The sequence below is a fragment of the Arachis stenosperma genome, chromosome 7, assembly GCF_014773155.1.
Source record: "Arachis stenosperma cultivar V10309 chromosome 7, arast.V10309.gnm1.PFL2, whole genome shotgun sequence".
In the NCBI taxonomy this organism is placed as follows: domain Eukaryota; kingdom Viridiplantae; phylum Streptophyta; class Magnoliopsida; order Fabales; family Fabaceae; genus Arachis; species Arachis stenosperma.
Genome location: NC_080383.1, coordinates 68003758 through 68020206, shown reverse-complemented (window position 1 = coordinate 68020206; position 16449 = coordinate 68003758). Strand labels below are relative to the sequence as shown.

General features: G+C 26.1%; 2 protein-coding genes across 2 annotated transcripts; both read right to left on the bottom strand.

Annotated features, from left to right (window-relative positions):
* Positions 1-1734: 1734 nt before the first annotated feature.
* On the bottom strand, positions 1735-3181 carry LOC130942256 (uncharacterized). The gene is made up of 2 exons (XM_057870977.1): positions 2850-3181; positions 1735-2544 (listed from the first exon to the last, which is right to left on the bottom strand). Exons 1-2 carry the CDS (start codon positions 3096-3098, stop codon positions 2116-2118), a joined length of 678 nt encoding a protein of 225 aa, XP_057726960.1. The 5' UTR covers positions 3099-3181; the 3' UTR covers positions 1735-2115.
* An 8961-nt stretch (positions 3182-12142) lies between these two features.
* LOC130939887 (uncharacterized) lies at positions 12143-12835 on the bottom strand. Its single transcript, XM_057867955.1, has 2 exons — positions 12388-12835; positions 12143-12189 (listed from the first exon to the last, which is right to left on the bottom strand). Exons 1-2 carry the CDS (start codon positions 12833-12835, stop codon positions 12143-12145), a joined length of 495 nt encoding a protein of 164 aa, XP_057723938.1.
* Positions 12836-16449: the final 3614 nt, after the last annotated feature.

Here is a 16449-nt window from a genome sequence, read left to right as displayed (position 1 = left end):
GTAATCTTAGTATTCTTTTATTTATTATTAATTATTACTTATGATTCTATTGTTATATATGATTAGTTTTTTATTTACTTTATCATTTTTAATAAGATCAATAATTCATATTATAATAGAATTAAAATAACAAAATTAATAAAACAACTAAAATATAAAAAAACTAAAAATTAAAAAAAATTAAAATATTTGAAATGACTTGAAACAAATATGAAAACTCTTTTGAAAAACACCAATAATGAAACAAATATGAAAACTCTTTTGGAAAACACCAATAATAATAATAATAATAATAAAATGTGAACTCACGTTGAAGTAAACGCAGAAGCAACAATTTTTTACTTTTAGTAAACGTGCTTTTAAGCTGTAAAATCACTTCTGCGTTTAGAAGAAAAAGATTGCCAAACATTAAAATACAGCGTTCAAAGAACTTCAACGCACTTTTATCCTCTCAAACGGATTTGCCAAACACACCCTATAACTTTTCTCTTTTACACTTTCACGTTAAGTTTAGGAAATGTGGTTGATTTGTCATAAAAGAAGATAATATAATTTCATTTTTTTTATTTTTTAACAAAGTAATAAGAAAAAAAAAACGAAAATATAGAGAATTAAATTAACTATCATATATTTAGGTAAAATACATGTGTTAATTGTTTAACTTATTTTTAAAAGAAATATTATAGGACCATCAAATTTTATTATTTTTGTGTTCCAACAACAAAGTATGTTGTTAGATTATTAAACTAAAAGAATTGGGTTGATGTGGCTAACTGTGATGTGATGAGCAAAAATAATAACTTTTAATGATTCTCTAACATTTTTCTATTTTTAATACGTATTTTATATTTCAACATGTATTTAATATTTATAATTGATTTATTGGCTGAATTTCGGCATATACATAGTATAATTGAAAATGAAAATATTTGGTAATTAAAGAAAATTAGCAAAAAACAGACATAACTTGCCTTATATTGGTAATGTTAGAGAGAGAAAAAAAACAGCTAAAATTTACCTTATTTAATATTTATTTATTGTCCCAACAATTAATGAATGCTAAATACTGTTTTTTGCTAATTTTTTTTTGTTACCAAACATTTTCGTATTTAACATTAATTAATTGTTACTATAATTAATAAATACTAAATAAGTCTAGTTCTTTCTGTTTTTTTTTTTCTCCTTAACACTACCGAATTGAAAAAAATATTTTCAAACCAATGAACCCTTAGTTTTTGTTTTTCTTCCAAATTTGGCCATCAGAGAGAGCTAATTTCGATAGTAGGCTGACATGTATCCCTGTTAAAAAATGAATAAATAATAAAGAAAGCTAAGTTCTGCGGATGATCTCATTCAATTTGTGCAGTCCTTTATGTTGTTCATTTAAATATTGCTTCAGCAGATGCTTCGGTTTTCTAGTAAGTAGTATCTTCTTACTATTTATGTGTTATATATTGACCTCTTATTCAATTCACTGAGATGCTATCCTTTATATTCATGATGTCTCTTGAACTTGGAACAAGAATAGTAGTTCATCAAGTCCAAAACAGAGAACATGCATATATTGGAATTTTAACAATTAACAACCTAATTAAAATGAGTAGCATACAAACGAGTTTATTACATACCCATTAATGAAAAGTCAGTAGTTAAATGGCTACATATATATATCAAAGTGAAGTTAATAACAAATTAGGGAAACGCGGTTCTTCTCATTACTAGAAATTACAATGACATCACAAAGAACATGTGCTCTTGCTATTTGATAGTTAAGAGGCCTCATAAACCTCCATTCTTGAAAGAAAAAAGGGGAAAAAAAGCCTACCGAAATTTTACATCTAAAAACATACACAATAATTGTAGGAACGATCAACACCAGCCACTTTTCTATGTACATAGATATGATTAATTATGATAATAATAATAATAATAATAATAATAATATAGTATATATATGTTAGTTTCTTAATTAAAATCTTAATGCTTATATATATAATCTGCTGCCATTCATCACACTCATTCGGTGAAAGTCAAATGAAATTACCAAGACTAATTAAGCAGAACTAGAAGATTAATTAATTAATAATTGAGATTTATGATTTCTGCATTGATGAATCAGCACAAGAGGCTGCATCTGCTTCTCTTCAAGAATGAAGGATTCTGATCTGGTGGATGCATGAACTTGCAATTAGGACAAGAAGGTGATGACTTGCAAAGCATCACCAGCATGTGGCACCTCATGCAAACCGTTGCAACCATCTCCTTCTGATCTTCTCCCTCCACCAACAACCAAGATGGCAGTAGTGGCGGTGAGGAAGATGACGGCGACGGTGATTGTGATTGCGATGACGATGATGATGACGTGTCCTTATTGTTGAACACGTCAGCTAATATAGCAGGGGAACTCTTCTTTGTGTCTTCTTTTCTCCTCAGTGATTCACATGTCAGGTTCAGCTCAAGGTCTATGCCCGTTTCAGGGGTTATCTTTGAATCCAATTTCTTCATGTTCATCATCTTTGTGTTACTCATATTTATATGCCCTGCCTGATCCATATGAAACAACAAGATAGATTAACTTGTTAATTAATTAACAAGAATGCTAACAAATCATGACTGTAACAATCAATTTCAACCAATACTAGTAGATTGTCAAATAAATCTAACATATATAAAACCGTTTAAAAATGAACCTTAGTTTGAGTTTAGTATGTTCTTACTTTTTAAAAATTTTTAATTTCTTTTCTTTGCAATAATGTGAACTACTCGTCAATTAACAATAAGGATTATTAGATTAATTCACAAAATAACCATAAGAAATTAAACTAAAAGGTACGCGTGAATATATATACCTGAATAGTGAGGTGGTGGTGTTGTAATTTAGCGGAAGGTAGCGGAGTCTGAAGGTGAAACTCTATATCAAAGATGGATTTATTGATTTTCTGATGAGGATTTGCTTCAGTCTTTGAGGATTTTGATAGATCCTTGAAGAAATCTTCGGTAGTAAGTAGTGGCTGTTCCCATTTTCTCTTATTATTGTTTGATGAAAGTTTCAGCTCTGAAGGACTACTCTCGGGCAACGCTTTGTGAAAGGAAACCATAGCTTAATAGCTAGGTAAGTAGGTTACGTTACGTTCTCCTCTGAACACACTAAATTTATAGTGTATGATCGAGTAAATAAAAATGTGAAATGTGGATTGTGAATGAAGGAGTGAGATTAAGTTGGTTATATAGTTGGGGGTGTAAGGGGACACAATACTTAACAAGGGACGAAATTAAAGACCTTTACTGGCTACCTTTGAATGACGTGTTTCTCAAGCTGCCTCGCTCCTCATTCATCATAACATGGATTTATTTATTTATGTACGCATTTCCTTTTTATCTTTTTATTTTACTTTATTCATTTTTAGTTATTAATTATTTCAACTTCTGATTTCGGGTTCTATTTATTTATACTTAGGGCTCTTTGTCACAGGCTGATTAATTTAAAGAAAAATTTATAGATAACTGTTTCTATGGACTGTCTTTTTTGTTAGTGTTGCAAGTGTGAGGAGTGTCGAAATTAGTCCCACATCAAAGAAAACATGGAAGAGTGAAGAGTTTATAAGATGAGAGACCCATTAACTTGACACCTTAAGGTTTTGAGTTGGATGTGGTGTCTTCTCATTTTATGTTTTAAATCGATAAGACTAAAGTCACAATAATCTATTTTTATTTAATTTAATATTTATACTTTTATATATATAATATTTAAAAGTATATATTTATAATACCAAAAGTAATCTAATTATTTCAGTGATAATTATAAAATATAAAATAAAATAATTTAACACAAAAATAATTTAGACTGAGTTTCTATTGTCTTATAAATATTTTTTATTTTAAGTATTGTGGTCGCAGTCTTAATACAAATAGCATGACAATCCGAAGTTGAAGAGAAAAAAAATGTATGCATATTTAATTATCACAACTGTTATGATGTCAATGCGATATCTAGATACTAGCAATAAGTTACTTCTAACAATTTTTATTAATTTTGTTTTCTATTTCCCCTTCTTTTAGAATTTCACTAGGGAGCCAATAGAATTTTGCTAGGACGCCAATAGAGTATTTGTATAATGTATATAATGAGTTATTTATTTGATTTAATATGAGTTAAAAAATAAATATTTAAAATAAAATATTACTAATTTTTCAAACACAATATATTCATATTATCCAAAATAACCATCCGGTATCAGAGATAATAAACATCTGATATCCTACTGAATCGAACATCTCTAAACCTCTATTATACACATTGTACAGATATTCTATTGACTATCTATACTTTTCCTTTCTTTTAATAATATGAATTTTCTTTCTTATTTACGTTACATACATGAATATAAAAAACTAAACACCTATATATATATATATATATATATATATATATATATATATAGGAATACAAAACAACTACATACATAAATATAATTAAACTTTATAAAATATATAATTAAATTTGTCAATTTGATTCATACTTATAATCAAATTAAGTGACTTTTATAGTCAACATAAGAATAAATGTAGAAAATACAATGGTACGGTGGATGATTTTTGTTTTTCTAAAATATCTAATTCAACTATTGTCAAAAAAATTTATTTGATGTAAAAAAATTTATTATTTTAATAGAAAAATGTAGAATAATACAAATAAATATATGTAAACATACTTAGTGTTTGATCTTCAGTAAATAATACGAATAAAGATATAAATATGAATTCCCATATTTCAATTATATTGATTAAATTTAAAGATGTATGCAAACTGCATGCATATATACTGTTTTCTTTCATTATTTTATCATCTGTCAATTATGTACGTGTATTTGACTATTTATCAGACTGTTGATATTTATAATAAGTTTAATTTGTATGTTATTACATATCATGTCTTATCGGAAAAAAATATTACACATTACACATCAGGTCAAAATTCCACTTTTACACTAGCAAGATAAGGTACCACTGCCCCTTAACTTATCATAGTAATATTTTGGATACGATTTTAGTTTTTAAGTTATAGGTAGAAAATTTTTTGTTTTCAATTTTTTTTATATAAAATTATTTTTAAAATTTAATTTAATTTTAAAATTATTTTTGTTTTAGGAATTAAAATCATACAGAAATAACGACAGAAATGGAAATAGAGGTGAATCGTGGATAACTTCTTTTTCTTCTTTCTTTTTTTTTTTTTCTTCTTCTCTTATTCTTTTTCTCTTATTTTTTTTGTTTTATAATTTTTTTGTTATGGATAATTTAGTTCAAAATTTAAATATTTAAGTGAAAATGATGATTTCAAAATTTAGATTTAAACCTTAAGGACGATTTTATATACTTAAAAAAGTTAAGAACAAAAAAAATTTTCAACCTATACTTTAAAACCAAAATCATACTTAACTCTAATATTTTAGAATAACTAACATATGATGATTCATTATTTCAGGATATTTATTAAGTAACTAAATATTTTATTAGTATTAACAAAAAAGAGATTTTACTTAAAGTAAAAAGAATAAAGTATATTTTTTTCTTGAAATTTGACAAAAATTTTAAAAATATTTTTAAATTTTATTTTGTTTTAATTTTATTCTAAAAGTTTTTGATTTGCATCAAATATACTTCTGACGACTAATTTTTCAAAAAATTTAAGACTAATTCAACAACAATTTCATAAGAACAACCCTAATCACAAGCAAATCAAGCATAATTTTTATACATTATTGTTAGATTGGTCTTAAATTTTTTGAAAATTTAGCCGTTGAAGGTATATTTGATGCAAATAAAAAACTTTTGAAACAAAATAAAACTTAAGAATATTTTTAAAATTTTTACCAAACTTCAAAGATAAAAAATATATTTTACCCAAATAAAAATTTTATTTATACTCTATCTAATAATAATAATAATAATAATAATAATAATAATAATAATAAATTCCAAAATGATCGTTTACAAAATGAATCATAAAAATATTTCTCAATTTCTCGACATAAAATAAACAGACACAACATATATAGCCTTTGCATATATTAAATTATAAATTTGGCTCCTCCATGACATGTCATACTAGAAAATAAAGGAGTCATTTAAATTTAAATAAAGATATTAAAAACGTTTTTTAAAGATATTTTTTAAAAATTAAAATTTAATACATATAATCAATTAAATTATGTTAGTTTTATTAAAATTAAATCGAATAAATCAGTTTAGCCAAAAAATTAATAAATTAAATTTTGAATCGATATAAATTAATATTTTTTTATAAAAAATGACTATAATATCTCTATTATAAAAAATAACTAATATATATATATATATATATATATATATATATATTTTAAAAATTTTAAATTCTAACTCTACGACGACAGAAAAGAAAAGGACTAGAATTTAAAATTCTCAAAATTAATATATATAATAAAAGTATTTTAGTCATTTTTTATGATAGAGATATTGTAGTTATTTTTTATAAAAAATAATTAGATCGATTTAAAATTTAATTCATCATTTTTCGATCAAATTAATTTTTTTGGCCTAATTTTAATAAAAAAAATACGATTTAATCGATTATATATATTAAATTTTAATTAATAAAAAATATTTAAAAAAAAAGCCGTTTTAGATGTCTTTATACCCAGAGAATAAAGGCAAGCCACAACCCGAAAAGAAAGTTTTGCTACTTATGAAATTAAAGTCGGTGAGACGGGGGAGGGAAAGAGATGTAAAAGGAAAATATTTATAAACATACATAACATATATTTAACACATACTTTAAAATATTTATAATAATTTATTTTTAGGATGATATTTAAAATTTATAATATATAAATATGTGAAAAAAACTAGTCCATATAATTATTTTAAAAAAAATTATATTAAATATGATTTTGAAAACATATAAATATATTTTTTGATATGTATATGGTGTAGCATAATTAATGTTGGTAGTGTGTACAGTTGAAGGGAAGAAGGTCCTTGAATGCCAAAGGGTTCTTTATTTAATGTTAAGATAATAACTCCAACTTCCCCAATTAGGTCACTGAAGAAACTAAGAACTTTAAAGCTCTCCAACACCCTCTTCAGCCATTAAAACGAGCACCGAACCACATCCTTATTATATGCATGGATATGATGACCTATGGTATTTAACACACTCTCTGATGGAAGTAAAGGCTCTCTCTCAACACCTTCGGCTATTAAATCAACCAAGTCCTATAATAGTATATGAGTTACCCAAACAAATGAACAGAGAAATTTATTGTTCCTTCTCTCTCCTTAATAAATCCTTAGAACAACCACTGCCCATCTCATCTCTTGATATATCTTCAGCTCCATTTCATGCATTCATGCTACATACTAATATTAATGTTAAGTTGTTCTAACTTCTATGTTCTAACTCAATGCCCCAAAAATAATAACAGTTAAGAGACAGTCTATCCAAATCAAAGAATTGCATTATATCACAACTAATAATAACTGTATAGTATAGGTAATTTAATTAAATTTGATACTAATTTTATAATTTACATTTGTTCTATTTGTTATAACTCGGTTATCACTGATCTATAAGGTAGCGTTTGTTTTCAGGTACTGAGACAGAGACTGAGAGATTGAAACTCAGTATTGTGTTTGTTAGTTCAGAGACTGATACTAAAATTTCTGTCTCTGTCTCCAAAATTTCAGTATTTCAGTACCTTCAAAAATTAGGGACACAGGGGACTGAAATTTTTAGAGATGGAGACTGAAACTTTAATAACATTTTATACCTAAAATACTTTCATTTCAATTAATTAATTCCAATTTTACCCTTTGTGCAAATTAAATTAGAGTTTCATTCTTGTTTCAATTCCTGTCTCCCATTTTGCACCAAACAGAATACTGAGATTTGTTTCAATCCCTGTCTTTTAGTTTCTGTCTCTCAGTCTTAGTCTTTCTGTCTCTCCACCAAACGCTACCTAAATGTTATACTTTAGTAGTTATGATTTTTTGTTTTAATTATTTATTGTAAAACTTTATAACCGACCAACAGTTATAATTCTACAACACAAAGTGGATGAACTATACAGAAGAGTGATTAGTTGTACAAGAACAACACTCGCCATCTTAAAATCACAAACAGATAACTCAATTATATTTTTCCCTAACTTTCTTTTCAATCTAACACATGCCAAAAATTAGTTTAAAATATGAAATACCTTAAAATATAAAAGTTAGGGAAAATTACTCTAAAGGACCGTTAGGAAGATTTAATTATTAAAAAGGACCTTTAATACCAAAATTGTTAAGAAGGACCAAATCTTTTTATGATATTTAAGAAGAAGAATTAAATCTTTTTTATAAGAAGATAAATATATTCTTAACTATTTTTTTATTTATTTTGTATAATCTTCAATATATGCTATTTAATTTACAATGTTATATAGATATTTATGAATATTCACTTGGGATTAATTAGTTAATTAATTTAAAAAGAATTACTCAAAAAGATTGTTAGGAAGATTTAATTATTAAAATATTAATTCTTAACTATTTTTTATTTATTTTTTATAATTTTTATATTAAAATTTATTTTTTTTAAATTTTGGTCATTTTTATTATTTATTTATTTATTTATTACTTTTATGATCTTTTGTCTTTTTTTCTCGTTAGGTAAAGATCATAAAAATAAAAATAAATAAATAAAAATAAATAATTAATTAATAAAAATTACTAAAATTTTAAAAGAAATAAAATTTATCAACATAAAGATTATAAAAAATAAATAAAAAATAATTAAAGATATATTTATCTCCTTTTTAAAAGATTTGATTCGTTTTCTTAAATATTATAAAAAGATTTGATTCATTTTATTAAATATTATAAAAAGATTTGGTCCTTCTTAATAATTTTAGTATTAAAGGTCCTTTTTAATAATTAAATCCTCCTAACGGTCCTTTAGAGTAATTTTCCCTAAAAGTTATCATAGTCATATATTCTAAATAAAGTGATGCTTTTAATATGCACTTTCACGCCTATATCAAATTAGAGAATAATATTTATATGATTGGACTAGATAGTATTAGATTTGAAAAATCTAACTTATTAACTCAAAACTAAATTGACTTATCTAAAACTTACAAAGGCTATCATTTTCTAAGAATTCTAGTGCACACTACTCAGATACACGTCCACTTCCTCTAAGATCAATTTTTTATATAGCTTAGTTGGTACACTTCATCATTACCGTATTAATGTTGGTTTCGGTTTTTTTATTATATATATAGAATAATGTCATTTTCAAATATATTAACTGTTTAACGTGAAAATAAAAATAAATAAAGCGACCTTCAATAATATAGAATTGAATGACAACACAACATATTTGTTTGAAAGTACGACATACAAATATATAATTTGCATGCAACAGATTGATGCATCATGCATTTATATATGATATGCAGTGAAATCCAATAATGAAGTGCCGTATTTTATATCCGTAATGTTAGAGAAATAATTTTTAAAGATTTAATTATTCTGTTGGTATTTTTAGTTTTATTAAATTTTTAATTAAATTTTTATATTTTTAATTAGTTTTAATATTATTTTTAATTTTATATAATTAGATTTTTTTTAGTATAAAAAATATTAAAATAAATTGAATATTCATCTACAAATTAAAGATATTTAGAATTAATAACTTAATTAGATCTTTAATTATATATTTTTAAAAAATATTTTATTAATTTTAATATTTTTGACATGAAAATGACTAAATTACAAAATTAAAAGTAGTATAGAAATCTAATTGAAAAAAAAATTATAAAGACCTAACTACAAATTCAATAAAACTATAGGAACCAACAGAAAAATAATTAAACTATTTTTAAGTTATCTTATATAATATAATATTTATAATTTTATACACATATTATCAATAATTACATATTTATTACCTCTAAAAATATACAATTATTTTAACGATAATTAATAAATATTATATAAAATAATTTTTTATTATTTAAATTAATTTTTTATTATCTCCTAAATATTATTGATTTTAGATTTAGACTGACAAAGTACTATTGTGATTCATAATATTATAGATGTTTTTATTTGTGTGATTTTTCCTCATAAAGTTTTCTAACAAAATAATATAATTGCAAAACAAGCATTTTCCAGTTTTTTACTCTACACTTCAACAAGTTTAGATATTTAATTCATGGAACAACTAGTATAAAGTACAGCTTAAAAGTCAGGAGGTTTCCTTGAAAACGGTTTCATTAGGGGAATAATATAAATCAATCAATAATCAGAAAACAAAAAAGGTTACATCTAAAGATTTAAAAACTATACATTGTTTAGAATATTTATTATATATTGACTGATTGTTTGGATAATTTTTATTATTTTTCTAAATTTATGCTTCTTAAAATGAGAAAATATGAGCTTATTAAACCATAAATCAATTTAAATACGGTGCAATCATAATTAAATGTTGTGAAATATGACTGCAAATAACTGCTTTCTCATTATGAAAACTACATATAATTCATTAATTTACTTTTTTATGGCACTAATGTAATATTCTACCACATAGAATTTTAATCTTAAATTTGTAAGAGTAATTCTTCACATACAAGTGATTTTCAATACAAGTCATACAAGTCATTTATGTTTACGCTGTTTTACGTTTTTTTTTGTGCCTCTTTTTCTTCTTCTTCTTTCTCCGTGCTTCCTCTTCCTCTTCCTCTTCCTCTGTGTCTCTTTTTCTTCTTTTTCGTAATTTTTCTCTCTCGTTATCATCGCCATCAACACCATCTCTTCCTCCTTTTTTTTATTGAAATTTCTTCTCCTTTTTTCGTTTTCTCTTTCTCCTTCATCAAAATCACCAGAAAAAACGAAGAAACATTATTCAAGGTACTGTTTTACTGTTCTTTTAGATTTTTTTTAGATTATCTCTGTCATGTGTCTCATCCTTAACCAGCAAAACATTAAAAGATTTCAAGAAGAAATATACTGTCTCCCCCTATATTGGGTGTATTTCTTAAATCCTTTGGGTGTATTTCTTAAATCCTTTGGGTGTATTTCTGTAATCGTTTGGTTTATTTCTGTAACTGTTTGGATGTATTTCTGTAATAGTTTGGGTGTATTTTTGTAATCGTTCGGGTGTATTTCTGAAGTTCCATCATCTTCAAAACAATTTCAAAACTTGATTTTAGAAACCATGAAAATCGAAAAAAACGGAAGAAGATCGAAGGCAAAGAGAGAACGCTTTTCCATACAAATCATACAAGTCATTTATATTCATGCCGTTTTCACGTTTTTTTGTGTGCCTCTTTTTCTTCTTCTTCTTTTTCCGTACTTCCTCTTTTTCTTCTTCTTCTTCTTTCTCTGTGTCTCTTCTTATTCTTTTTCGTAAAAAAAGAAACGAAGATGAAACACGCAAAGATGATTCAGTAACGAGCGTGTTAGGCCCAACTTGTAAGACTTGTAAACAAAAATGACTTGTATGTGTGGCACTCCTCAATTTGTAAATCAAAAGTGGTAAAGTATTACGATCTCTAAAAGATAAAAAATCACACACACACACATTTCAACAAGATTAAATAACAAATTCTAAAATCGACCTGCGAAGTAAAGGCCAGATAATATATATATATATATATATATATATATATATATATATATATATATATATATATACCAAAAATAAACCAAAAACATAAATACAGGTCCTGGTTCTCTAAAGTCAATCTTTAAGAGAAACAATACGCACAATTAGAAAATTGTTTAATACAAATAGATTTATAAACAGATTTGGTCTTTATTACAGACGAATTTTTGGTTATCGATGAAATTACTGACAGATTTCGTCCCTCTGTAAAATCTTCGTCGAAAATTATTTATTGACAGATTTTTTCCGTCGGTAATTTACCTACATATTTTTACCGGTTACCGGCAGATTTTTTCCTCAGTAAATTCTCCCTTCCATTTTCATGGAACGTCAAACTTTTCGACAGATTTTTCGTCGGTAATTAGAGATAGATTTTTCAACAGATTTTCAATCGGTAATTAGGGACAGATTTTCTGACAGATTTTTCGACATATTTTTTGTCGGTAATTAGAGTCTTGAAAAACCATTCCAAACTCTGAATACAGACAGAAAATCTGAATACATACAAGATAAATATAAATTTAATAAATAAATTCATTGTATTATCAAACTAAAAGAAAAGTACTATAAACAAGTAAGTCAATATAATTCAAAACATAAACAAAGTGTATTGATGTTTTCGATGTTTAACCATATCAATATTTTCAATGGATTCATACAACATTTCATCCAACACAAGAAACATTTCATACATGGAAGTGTGGAACTTGGTGACCTAACAAAGGATTCATACATGTATCTCTTCCTTGGACCGTTGCGCAAGCGACATGTCATTCTCTCAGAGCACATCTCTTTCACTCCTTCAGGTATTTTGGGTTTGAATCTTTGGAGCTTAGCATATTGTTTTAGTAGATATAACATGTAATCATACACATACTTCATTTTGAGATTGTGAATGATGTAATATGTTCCTCCTTTTTCAATCTGCTGTGCCTTGTCTTGGTGAGAATTGTCCCAGTCGACGGCGAACTTGATGTGTTCACATATGTTGGTGGTGCTGATAGGCCAATATTGCTGCAAAGGTACCATGTTTCTTGTGAAAAAGTCAAAGTATTGAAACTCTATAAACATTGTCATTGAGTCACATGCTATTATGTATTTCTCACTCACAGACCACGTAACTTCAGTTATTTGTGCCATTTTTTTCATCTCTAACTATGATGGGTCATGAAACATGTGCTTTTTAGGGTATACACAAATAAAAATAGAGATTATTAAGTCAACTACATTTATTAAAATTAAATATAAATGGGCATATATATCAAATTTGATAAACAGATTATAAAATAAACCTGCAATTTAAATACTCTTTGAAAAGACACAAAAGTCAATACAGAGTTTTTGTATCTAAATTTACTTTCTAATATTATCCTTAATAATAGAGATTCTTCCGTACATATGTCAATTACTTTAAGAAAAATTATAGGTAGAAAATGAAAATATTAAACAATGTGAACAATGGATATATCGGATGTTCATTTCACTAGGTGTGCGGACGGTTATTCTAATATTAAGATTTAGGTAGGTAATTTGGAAGTGTAGTGTGTTTTGATTTGATTGGTGGTTATTCATATTGTTCAAAAAAGTTATTGGTTACCTAGCATTATCCTTACTTTAAATAAAAGAACTTCCACCGTTAACATCAACATATGTTCTTCTATCTTATTTTCTTTCTGTATTTCACTAATAGTGGTAGGAATCGTAACCTCTTCTTCAATTTTTTATTCCAACAATTTATCTTTTTAATTAATTTTATCCGTTTTCAATTTTTCTTACTTCTCTTTCTAATTTTGAATGTGCTTCTCTGTATGTAACAATTATTTGGATGAGTTTTTGTGAATTTTTGAATTAGATAATGACTATGCCAAATGTTGATTTTCGACGCCATATATAAAAGGAGGAAAAAAAATAAATTATGGGTGATAAATAATTTTTTTATGGATCTTATGGTTTTGTTTTGAGTATATTCTTTATGTGAGTACTTTATACCAACAGTTTGATCTCATTATTCTATTATAATTTTTTAAATAATTTTTTATGGATCTTATGGTTTTATTTAGGGTATATTCTTTATGTGAGTACTTTATGTTAGGAAATTATTTTAATTTTCTAATTTATTTGTGGGCAATACATATATTAATTATAATAACAAATTATGCTATTTTAAATTAAATAACTTATATAATGGTGATCTCATTTATTGTTATAAATGCTAAATTGAATAAGTCATTATTACTTTTGATTTGGAATTAAATGAGAATAAAACTGGATATTATCTTTTGGATTTTAGATATATTATCTTTTGGACTTTAGATACTATTTTATTTGGGTTTTAAGGTTTAATGGATACCATGCTCAAATATAAATAGGCCTTCAGGGTTTCGGTCCCCAATATACCAAAGTCGCCTTTGTTGCTCTTTTTCCATAAAAAAAAAGTCACAATTCAGCCGCCTAGAAATACAGAAGGTTTTGGTTGAGGAAGATCGAAAGAACTACAAGATCCAAACTCTTTCGATCGTATAATTTATAGTTATAAATTTAGGTATGCTTCCGCATTCAGTATTTTCTTTTTTAATGGTTTAACATGGATGATATTTGGGTTAAGGAATTCTGAGAAAATTTCAACAAGTGGTATCAGAGCTGTCTATGATTAAATCATTAAGAAATTATAAATTTATTTTCTTTTAATTTGAATCTTAACTTGAGGTTGTGAAATTAGATTCAAATATTTGCTGCTTTTAGATTGCGTAGCACATGTTAATAAAACTAAAAGAGTACATAAAAAGTGCATAAAGAATACACAAATAGTACATAAAGAACACATAAAGAATACAAAAGGTATATTAAAAAAAAGAATGTTGCATTCTTTTATATACGTGCATACCATTTTTTTGTCTATGTCTTGATCCCGACTATTAAAACTGTTAATAGGTAAAATTAAAAGAATTTAATTAATTTCTTGATTATAGACACTACACATCCATAGAATAAGCATATCTAGTATAAAGTTTTTTATATGCACTATGGTTTAATATGTGAATTTGTCTTTTTTTATTAAATAAAAAAAAGAAAGGTTCTTCGTTTGTTTATCTTTTTTATACTATTCTATATGAATTCATTCTTTTGACAAATTTATTTATTTTTTGTTTTGTATGGATTGAATCATAATGATTGATTCTAATCTTAATGGATCAAAAAAAATGCCATATGAAGTTGTTGAATTCAATTATAATTATGTTTTTTTGAGGTCTGAAAAAGACACCATTAAAATTTAATTCCTTTTGGAATTTAAATATTTTATTTAATTATTACATACGAAAACTAGTAACAATTTGGATTATTATACCCATTTATTATAAAGATTTGGTTTTGGAATAAATTGATTGATACGCTGCCAAAGTAGTCTCTTTTGTGAAAATTGATTTATTTAAAACATAAGGAATATTGCGATATATAATTCATGCGAATATTAGTCAGCCCAAAGGAAGGTCTATATTTGGCCGAATTATATACACATATTGATAGTAAATACATGTTTGGGTAATTAATTAAGAATAAAGTAATGCTTATTATTTATGCGGATAATAATCGGCCCAAAGGAAGTTTATTGTTTGGCCAAATAATAAGCATTGCACACTTTTGTTTATTTTCTATTAATTATGCCGTCAATAATCGGCCCAAAAGAAGGTTATTGTTTGGCCAATTAATAGAAAATATATGCGGTAATAAATAGGTTGCGAAGTTTAAATCTCCATGTGCACATTAAGTCGGTCCAAAGAAAGGCTTAATGTATGACAGGAATTTTGACAATATTTGATTACTGCAATGAAAGTATCACTTACAGTTAATTTTTCTATCCAAAGATTAAAAATTAATTTTATTCTAGATATCTCAATATGGATTTTTTCCCATTATTTAACTAATGTTTACTGCATGTTCCTTTTGTTCTAATCCAGAAACTATGGCTTCAGCTACCAATGTTTCTGCACAAATTAGCAGTATTCCTATGCTGAATGGTTCAAACTTTAAAGTTTAGAAGGATATCGTGGAGATTGTCCTCGGTTGTATGGATCTAGATATAGCTCTTTGAGAGGTGAAACTCACTTTCACTCTGGAAAATCTCAATGAGGTTAAAATAGAGAAGTGGGAGAGATCCAATCGAATGAGCATTATGATCATAAAACGCTCAATTTCTGAGACGTTTTGGGGCTCAATTACTGAGGATAAAGATGCCAAACAGTTCGTAAAGGATGTTGAAAAATTCTTTACTAAGAATGAAAAGGTGAAAGCAAGTAGTCTTTTGAGAAAACTTGTCTACATGAGGTATAAAGGCAAAGGGAACATAAGGGAGTATATTATGGAAATGTCTCATCTTGCTTCAAAATTGAAAGCACTAAAGTTAGGATTGTCTGAAGATTTACTCATGCATTTCATTTTGATTTTCCTTCCTGCACACTTTGGGCAATTCAAAGTGAGTTATAACACTTTGAAGGACACTTAGTCCTTAAATGAGCTTATATCTCACTGTGTGCAAGAAGAAGAGAGGCTACAACAAGATAAGACTGAAAGTGCTCACATGCCTTCATCTTCTCAATATGAAAGAAAGCATCATACTACTGCGGATGTGCCTTCTCAGCAGAAAAAATGCTAAGAAACAGGATCAAATTTCAACCTGTTTCTTCTGTAAGGTGGGACACATGAAGAAGGATTGTACCAAATATGCCACATAGCGTGTAAAAAATGGTATAATTCTT

What these genes read in the sequence shown, in the direction of transcription:
- LOC130942256 (XM_057870977.1), bottom strand. Translation starts at nt 3,098, where the DNA reads ATGGTTTCCTTTCACAAAGCGTTGCCCGAGAGTAGTCCTTCAGAGCTG. An exon ending in ACCACCACCTCACTATTCAG is followed by an intron (nt 2,545 to 2,849) that starts GTATATATATTC and finishes CATATGGATCAG; the next exon opens with GCAGGGCATATAAATATGAG.
- LOC130939887 (XM_057867955.1), bottom strand. Translation starts at nt 12,835, where the DNA reads ATGGCACAAATAACTGAAGTTACGTGGTCTGTGAGTGAGAAATACATA. An exon ending in ACCAAGTTCCACACTTCCAT is followed by an intron (nt 12,190 to 12,387) that starts GTATGAAATGTT and finishes GTATGTATTCAG; the next exon opens with ATTTTCTGTCTGTATTCAGA.